The 9837-nt window shown below is 20.4% G+C and overlaps 1 protein-coding gene and 1 pseudogene across 2 annotated transcripts; both read left to right on the forward strand.

Moving 5' to 3' along the window:
* The first annotated feature begins 612 nt into the window (after nt 1-612).
* Nucleotides 613-2419, forward strand: MKS88_004048 (annotated as a pseudogene). The gene is made up of 5 exons: nt 613-635; nt 819-1144; nt 1250-1677; nt 2051-2094; nt 2191-2416. Coding segments are annotated over exons 1-5 (1047 nt in total).
* Nucleotides 2420-7212: 4793 nt separating this feature from the next.
* MKS88_004049 (uncharacterized protein) lies at nt 7213-7947 on the forward strand (the record flags this gene model as incomplete). The annotated part of the gene is made up of 2 exons (XM_067217194.1): nt 7213-7233; nt 7366-7947. 2 exons carry the CDS (start codon nt 7213-7215, stop codon nt 7945-7947), a joined length of 603 nt encoding a protein of 200 aa, XP_067071647.1.
* Between the last annotated feature and the right edge of the window lie 1890 nt (nt 7948-9837).

Consider the following 9837-nt stretch of genomic DNA (forward strand, 5'->3'; position numbering starts at 1 on the left):
TAAATATAAAAAAATATTAACAGTATAATTATAACATTTTAACGCCTTATATTAGAAATAAATAAAAAAAGTAACAAAATAAAAAAAAAAAGCTTTTATCACTACTAATAATTACTTTATCCGTAGTTTATATTTGTTTTGGATAATCAAAAGAATAAAAGCACTTATTTACATTGATACAAGTAATAATCCATATATATATATGCCCCTGTATTAGGAAAAAAAAAAAAAAAAACACAATACATATTTAATCATATTTTTACACGATAATGTACATATTTTCTATTCGTTTTACTTATATATAATTTTTTATTGATAGCTATTTGGATTTTCATTTATAAAGGCAATATGCACTTTATAGAAAAATATATACAGTACTATGATTTAGTATGAAATCATGATTATGATATATTTCCAGTTATAATATAGTTATTTAATGTAAAAAAATGATAAAAATTATATAAAATAAATATTGATATATTCAATCATTTTAAAGTTCTCAAGCAAATTCCCAGATAGTTGATAATTTTATAATTTCTTGTAATTAATATATATTAATTATAAATATAAAATTGATAAATAAACATAGGCAAAATCGAATTTTTCTTCCAGATGGATTTTTACAACGACATAGAGTAATAATATAGCGTCAGCGTGAGAGGTTCACGGTCCACGATAATATACTTTATTTTTTTTTTAATATACCTGTATTTATGAATAAATAATATATTTATTATAAAAAAAAGGAAATAATACTACCTACACAAAAATTAATTCTTAAATATTTCCTAATAATTCACTTAAATCTAGTACTTAAGGGAAGAACTCGAGGGATTGTACAGCTTGGCTTTGTCAAATAAATTGGAAGTTCATAGAAGTTATATTATAAGTAAAACTCTTGCCTTAAAAAGAAAACATATTAAAAAGAATACAATTAGGAAGGAATACATAGAACTAGTTGGTTACCTAATCAGACAAAAAGATTTAATTCCAAATAGTTTATCGAATAAACTTCGGGAAGGAGTACTTGAAACAGTATCCAGTAGGAACTTTGGATCGAGTACTAATTATGGAATATGCTCATTTATTTTAAAGGAGGAAGATAAAAAACTTTTAAAGTTGTTCCCTCAAACAGAAGATTTCTGTATAGAAAAAATTAAATGGCTTAAAACTCTTGAAAACCATAAAATAGGGAATAATAATTTATAAAATTTTAAGCGTGATAGTAAATGTGTCAAGAAATTAAAAGAATATAATTACTGGAATAATCAAGAAAATGATGTTTTTTTAAAAAATAGAATCTCGGGAACATCTCATAAAGAACCACTAAAAATCCATTTTCCAAAAGACATAAATCGCGATGTGTTCAGAGTTAACCCATTTCATATACTCGAACTTGTAGACTTATATGAACTTTCAGATGGTTCATATACATATGAAACAGAAGAAAATATAGTAATAGAACAAACGCAAAATGCACAACCTTCCCCTCTTGAATACACAGATGAAGCTACATTAAAAGAGACACTTTCATCTTTAGAACAGTCACAATCTAAAACATTAACACTATCTAGAGCTTTTCTAGATGAAATTTCAATAAATGTATCTGAATTTTTATTCTTTGCACAACAAGTGATATCGCAAGTTCTTAAAATTTTGGATACTACTAAAGGAACAGTAAAAACCATACATGAAAAAATAACTTCGGGTGATACATAGAAAACTGATTCGACATCTCAAAGTGTACTCATTCGTATCCCAAGTTCTTTAGGCCCAACATCATTCTATACAATTGCAGATACCACTAATGCTCCTTGCTTTACTATTTTCGAAATAACTCTACTAAATAATAAACATATTTAAAACGTATTTAAAATTCCAGAAAGAAATATATCTACCATATGCGTATCATTTTTTTTAATAATTTTTCAATTCGTTATTCTCTTTGCTTTTTTTATTAAAGTAATATAAAATTTAAGCGTGAAATATATGATAAACATATCATTACTGTAATAATATTTCTTAAAAATCTCATTTTAACATATTGCAGGACGCTTTAATAAGGTTGTTTAAAAAAGAAAAAAAAGATAAAAAGTAAAATTACTAAGAATAGTAACACCTTCATTGCTGGTAAAAAGAACAAGTATTTAACACATGAACATGTTGAATATCCATTATATAATGATGAAGAAATCATAAAAAAATTAAAATAAACGAACATTACACGAACAAAAACTCAAAAATATCAAAGAGAAAAAAGGACAGAACAAAAAGCATTATAGAAATACATGTGGAAGTACTCGACGAATGCAGAACTGAAAAATGGAAATACATAAAAGGAGAATATTTAGCAATATGTATAGAAGAGTTTACAAATGATAAATATAAAACACATTTAAAAGTAACAGAAGATCAATAGATAATAGTAAATAATAAAAGAATGGATGATGTTAAACTACAAAAATCGTTATTGAATAAATGAATAGAAAGACATAGAATACTTTCAGAAAAATTGAAAAATGAAGACTGGTTTATCAATTTGAAAAACGAATGTAAAAAGGAACGATCATAAATAGCTGAAATTGAAAAATTAAAAAATAAATCTTCTAATGAAAATGAAAAAGTTCCATTGTTAAAAAAAGAAAAATATCTATCGAAAGAGTGGTTATCAATAAAAGGAATAATTAATGAACATTATTTCGAACAGAACTTGTTTAATGGATTGACAAAAAAATTTCAGAATATCTTATAAAAGTTCGAAATTGAAGAAACTGTAAATGATGTACCATTAATAAATATGAAGTAAATGGAGCACGAAGAATATTATCAAGAATTATATAAATATGTAAAAAAAGTAGTACTAGAAAAACTTTGTACACTTGTATTTATAACGACACTGAAAAAATGGAAAAAATAAAAGTATTTATATAATAGAGAGTCATCTTTTGATAGCTCCATAAATTAATAGATTAAAGAACTGAATTTAGGGTGAAATTCAGAAATTCCAAAAAACGTAACTGATGTTAACGAAGATATTTTGGTAAATAAAGAAAATATAGGGTATATAGAGGAAGCCAACTTTAAGAGCAAGATAGATGACTGCATAAAAGAATAAAATACAAATGTAAATTTCACAGTTAATGATGAGAAATTAGAAAAAACCGTTGAAGTAGTAAGAAAACATATTTTATAAGTTCAAAGTCATATGTCAAAAATATATTCGGACGATATTTAAGTGAAAACATATGTTCTAAGTGAAAAATATTTTTAAAATATCATTATGTTGTAAGAGAATAAAGAAAAAGAACGTACATAAATGAAAAATATAATAGAAACAGGCAAATGCCATATGTAAAAATTAATATACATATTTTATAACGATATTCATAACATGCATAATTTTTTTTATTTCTGTAAGAATATCTAGAAAAAATTTTCATTAATCTTCAAATCAATAAAAGTAGGAATTTGTTAATGCACATATAAAAAAAAAATTAATTCTTTATTATTAATTATTAGAATATGAATTTTCGTAATTCTAAGCAATATTTTTTTGATTGAATCCATAATAACTAATATATTCAGCGAAATTACAAGGTATGTTAAATTTATAACTAATGATTTTAAATGCATATTAATTTCTTATATATATATATAGATATATATAGATTTGATTAATACACAATAATTAAGACCAGATTTCCATAATAATAATATTAAATAGAAGATTAGTAACCCACGAAATTTTTTGGTTTAATTATATGTATATAATTTGTTAATCCTTTTTATGTTTTTCGTAAATATTTAATTTGCTTATTCTTTCTTTATGTAATCTATCAATAAAATTTTAATACTATTAAAACATTATATTTTTCTTTAAGAGAAATTTATTTTTAGTATGGTTTATAATAGGAATATTTTTAGTGCACGTAGAAAAAAAATTTTATTACATTCTTAATTTATTTTTCTTTCACATTATGCTACATAGTTACATGCAGTAAATATCACTTTTTTATATGTATATTATAATATAATATAAAATTTTATGAATTTATTTTTAATTGAAAATGTTATTAAATAAATATATTTTTTTTCTGTTTAATAAAATGTAAGGCTTAATATATATAATAAATAATTTTATTTTCTAAATTTATAATACACTTAATAACATTATATTTTATTCTTTATTTTATAGTGGTTAGATTTGTAAAAATTTATATGTATATATATGTATTATCCAAAAATGTCTTTTGTTTTGTATATCAAAGATATACAGTTTCTTATATCTATTTATGACACCTAAAGTGAATGTTTAAAATATATTTGACTATTTGGAAAATATAATTATTGTTATTATATTAAATGTAAAAGATAATTATAAAACGGGAATTTGATTTAATATGTATAGTTAAATACTTATTAATATATATATAATATTCTTTTTATTCTTAAAGTAAGACAACAAAAAATTAGAAAACTTATTCATATATACTATATATTATTATTTTATTGCAATAAATAATAAATGCTGAAAAAATATTTAAGGATAAAATAATAAAATATAATTATATTAAAATTACTTATTTTTTCTCCTCGAAAAAATGTTACAAAAACTTTAGAATATATCACTTTTTTTCGTTTGCTTAGTTTTATTATGTTTTATGTAATATAAATATATAGCATTAAAAAACGAATTCTCTTAAATTACTTTTTATATTTAGATATTTTTATTACATAAAAAATTAAAGAAAATTTATATATAATTTTTCAGAAATTTTTAAAAAACTAATTTTAGTACACATTGATATATGGAATTTATAATCAAAAAGTAAAGCATAACGTTGCTGTTGCTTCAATTTGATTTTTGCATTTGTTTTATTTATGTAATAAATTATACCTTTTTTTTTTCATATACATTCATATTCTAAAAATTACTTTAATTCAAAAAAATCGGTAATTTCATTTTACGTATAATATATTTCTAATATATATAGCTCGTTCAATTATTATGAAGATTATTTATATTAGTTATATTTGATAATTAATACAAGTTATTGGAAATGTACATAATGACAGTGGTCAAGAAATAAATACAGGTTATTATATATTTTTTCATATAGTAAATTTCACTGCATTCTTATTAGATTATTGTAAATATATAATATTAAACTTTATGAATACATGCAACTCATGATACATAAGTAATGATATTTAAAATACAAATTATTAATACTTATACATATTATGTTTTTTTTTTTAAAAGAATTTCTACTCATAAATTTTTATCAAATTCTTGTTTATTTGAATATATATAAACTTCTTTATTAACATTATGTTAAAAATGTATTATAAATAAAAATGACCTTCAATTTAAAACACTCTCTTTTAAATTTATTATATTATTTCATGTTATATAAACGTAATTTATGAATAGAGAAAAACTTCAAAGCTATAATTCATCGTCCTTAACGCTTTTTTATGTAATACACACGTTAAGAGCTTATGTATTTAAATCACATTACAAACTAACGCTCTTTTTTTATGATATTCTTGGAATTTAATGTAAAAGACGCCATTAAATATTGCAATTCCATACATAAAAATATAAATATATAAATATATTTTAAATAGTTAACAATATATCGTTATAAAATTTAACAAAAAATTGTTTTTACATAATAAACAATATTACAGTTTTTAAAAAACAAAATTCTTTTACTAACTGGCATGTGTATATATTAATAAATGAAGATGTTAATTAATAATAGTTATTTATTATTTATTATAAACATAACTATCGTAAAGAAGAGATTTCATCATGTTCGTTATAGATTATAACACAACGAACAACTATTTAATAAACGTTATATATATTTATATTATATCAATAAATATCATTAAATCATAATGTATTAATGTAATATGAAAAAATATGAATAATATTTTAATGTATTACTGTAAAAATAAACTACGCAATTATACGTACCAATTTTTTATTCCTAGTAATGTAGATTTATTCTTTTTAGTTATCACTTTGTTTATTTATAAAATTTATATGAGCAAAGCCGCTTTTATCGCCCATTAAATGCGTTTTTCATTATTCTATAATGTAAATCAAGTAATAATAGCTGCATAAAAAATAAATAATATTTAAATTGATTTTGTATACATAATACATGATAACATTTTTAACATAAATAAATTTATTATTTATTATTTTTTATTAACTTTTTTTTTTTTCTCAAAAGTTTTAAAAAAAAATTTTCACTTGTTCAAATCCTTATTTTTATTATTATTTCAAATATTATATTAAAAAGTTTTTTTAATTAATATTAAAACCACTAAATTACTAGGAAAAATAAATAAAGTTATGTTTTATTTTTTTTTTAAAAATAAAAATATTATTTATCTTATAAATTACAACAATAAAATAAAACAAAAATAATATATATTTCATTATTAACAGAAAGCTCAATATTTATTAAAAAAATATATAATTATTTTCAAATTGTATAAAACATATATTCATTAAGTAAATTCTATTAAATTATATTTATTATATATAAATATCGTTTCTATAATCGTTATGTTTCTTGCAAATTATTTAAAAAAAAAATTTCATATATAATACTTTAGACAACCTTAATATATATTTCATTATTTTTATTAAATACAGAAATTTAAAGTGATATATATCCTAAAGCAAAAGTACATATATTATGTCTGATAATTTTATTATACTTTATATATTTTAATAAACAAAATAACGAAGCACTTTATAAATATACTTACGTAATATATTAACAAATTTTTATGAAATAAATTATTCATGCATTTCCATAGTTGCAATTACATAATAATGTGTTTTATAATGCTTTTTCAGGACTTACTCTATTTATATTATTTTAGTTAATATTTTTGCATAGAAAAATTACTATAATGTTTTTATTTAATATACATTTTCTCGTATTACATTTGAAAATATTATGTAATTATTATATTTAAAAGTAATAATTTTAATGTTTTAAAGTATCAGAAAGCAATAAATAAAAAATATAATAAATCTTCTATTTAATATTTTCTAAAAAATTATATTCCGAAAATTCAATTATAACACAATTTTTGGTATCTATAAATAAATTCTAAATGATGACACTTACAAATAAATTAACTTTTTTTTTTTTAATTTTTTCATTTTCCCTATTAATATGGATGTTCCAGAATGTCTATGAGGTATAATTATTATTACATTTAATAATTTCCATACATTCTTTGTAATCGCGTATATTCATTTTAAAACTAATAAATTATTCATATGAAATGAAGATTTTTTTATAAATATTAAATATTCACTGAAATTTTTAGACAAAAATCTCTAGAAAATCATGGAATAAGAAAAAATATATAAATAATACCTTAGGTGTAAAGGTAAGCAGATTATTATGTATACAAAAAAAGTATTATCAAGCTGGTACAAAGAAACGTCTTAATTCAAAAAATAGTTGCTTTAACGATATTAAAAATTGTGATCCTTCCGATTATGTGGCTATGATTTTAAATTCTTATGATCCATCAGTATCCAATGAAAAACTTGTTAAAGTATATGAAGAATTAAAAGAAAATTCCATGAAAAATGAAGGATATATACCAAGAGCAAAAGAAATAGCAAAATTTATAACAACTCTTTTATATTATTTAGGAATAAAATATAAAAAGAAACTAAATAAAAAGTCGTCACATCCTAAACAAGAAAAATACGAACGACTTTTTCAGATTATATCTAGCCCCAAAACTAAAAACTTGCTTAGGCTTACTATTCCAAGTTTAGCAGAAACAAAATATATATTTTCATATAGCCCACACCTAAATCCTTCCTTAGATGAAGTAATTTTTTTTGAATTATTATCACAAGCAAACTCTGTTTATGCTTCACATAATAAAAATTGAATAATGGTGAACACAGTAATTAGATCAAATCAGTAGAAAATTTTTCTATGCTCTTAGTAGTACTATACTAACGAATCATCCACGGAAATATTTAAATTTGAAGCATATATTTTAATATGAGTAAAATTTTATACATTTCATAGTATGCAAAAGGTTCTATTATAAAAGTGATATATGAGTTATATTCAATTTTTATCTAAACAAATACAGTTAGCGTTATTCCTATATGAAGTAGTTCATATAGTTCATTCATAACTTTTTTACTTATTTATATATTTAATTTTTAAAAAATAATATAAGAAAACATAAGTTTTTAAATTATTCGTTTTCTTCTTCATATTTTTTTATTTATATATTTTGGAAAAGTATTTGTATGTGTGGATGTACTATTTTACCTAAGTTATATTTTTACTAATTGTTTTATTCAGATTTCTATTATATTAATTTTTCTTTCCCATTTGTACTTCTATATAGAGTGTAAATTTGTAAATATATAACATTATTATGTTTTATAAAATATCCACCTTAGGTGAATGTATTTAATAAATTCGCATACATGTCGGTTCACGTTAACTAAGGTATTTTTTCTGAAAAAAACAATATATGCTGTATTCCAGTATTCTAATTAAATATATAAATTAATTTTTTATTAATATTTTCCCAATAGTAATATCTTTTATTTGTAAATTTTAATATTTTCAAATAATATATTTTCATTGAATAGAAAAAAAAATATATAGTACAAAATTACTTCTTCTATGTTACAAACAATGAACATAATTCACTTTCATTTATTAACCATTTTTGCATTAGTTCTTTTATTATTATTATGTATTCATCTTATATTTTATCTTTTATAACATTCTAATTAAAATGCAGTTTTTCATTTTACAAATTTTGGTAAATTCTAAGATCTGAGTTCCTACTTTTCTTTATCTTCCGCAAAATATATAATATTAATTTAGAATGAAGTTAATTAGATGCCATATATATACATATATCTTACATAACATATTTTTCCTTTTATCTTTATTAAAATTATGTAATTATGAAATTGCATATACTTAAAGAAGTTATATTTCGGATCTTTATATTCAAATATTTCCCAAAAATATAAAAAAAACAATATATGATATGTCTATATATTATTTTTTAAAGAACCATCCAATTAAAATAATACATATGCATTAGTCCAAATGTAATTTTCCCATTTCAACATCTTGTAAATGGCAGTTAATTTCGTTTGAGAATAAATTCAAACGTCCTGTAAAAAAACATGCCACTGAAGAGTTTTAATAAAATAATACTAAAAACATAAATTTATAATTTCTCATAATGTATTTCTACTATGTTAATGCACTTTCCCTCCTGTTATGTTAAACTTATATTTGATATTCTCCATATACATGAAGATTAAAAATTAAATTATGTCTAAATTCATACATAAAAAAGAATCATGCAATATTAAAATAGTTAGTACAAAGAATAATAAATCACATACAAGTTAAAAGCATTATTTTAATTGTTCCTATAATATTAATTGTTTATAATTGTGTAACGCTTAAACGATTATGGTATCGCAACTGAATTGATTACTACTAAATAATATTTGACATTCAAATTATTATATTAAAATATTTTCAGCTTATAAAAAATTGTTCATCTTTTATATCAAACATGAATTTCACAATTTTTGTTATGTTTTTAGCAAAGAGATGGTAAACTGTACATCTTTTATTCTACCTATTAGATAGTTATAATTTTCCATATTGTATTAATTTTTTAGAGTACTTATTACCTATATGTATAATAATACGCATAAAATTATATTTTATATTTCATTATTTATGATACTTTATTTATTATTTGTATGTTGTGGCATATATTTAT

This window comes from Plasmodium brasilianum, chromosome 12 (genome assembly GCF_023973825.1).
Source record: "Plasmodium brasilianum strain Bolivian I chromosome 12, whole genome shotgun sequence".
In the NCBI taxonomy this organism is placed as follows: Eukaryota; Apicomplexa; class Aconoidasida; order Haemosporida; family Plasmodiidae; genus Plasmodium; species Plasmodium brasilianum.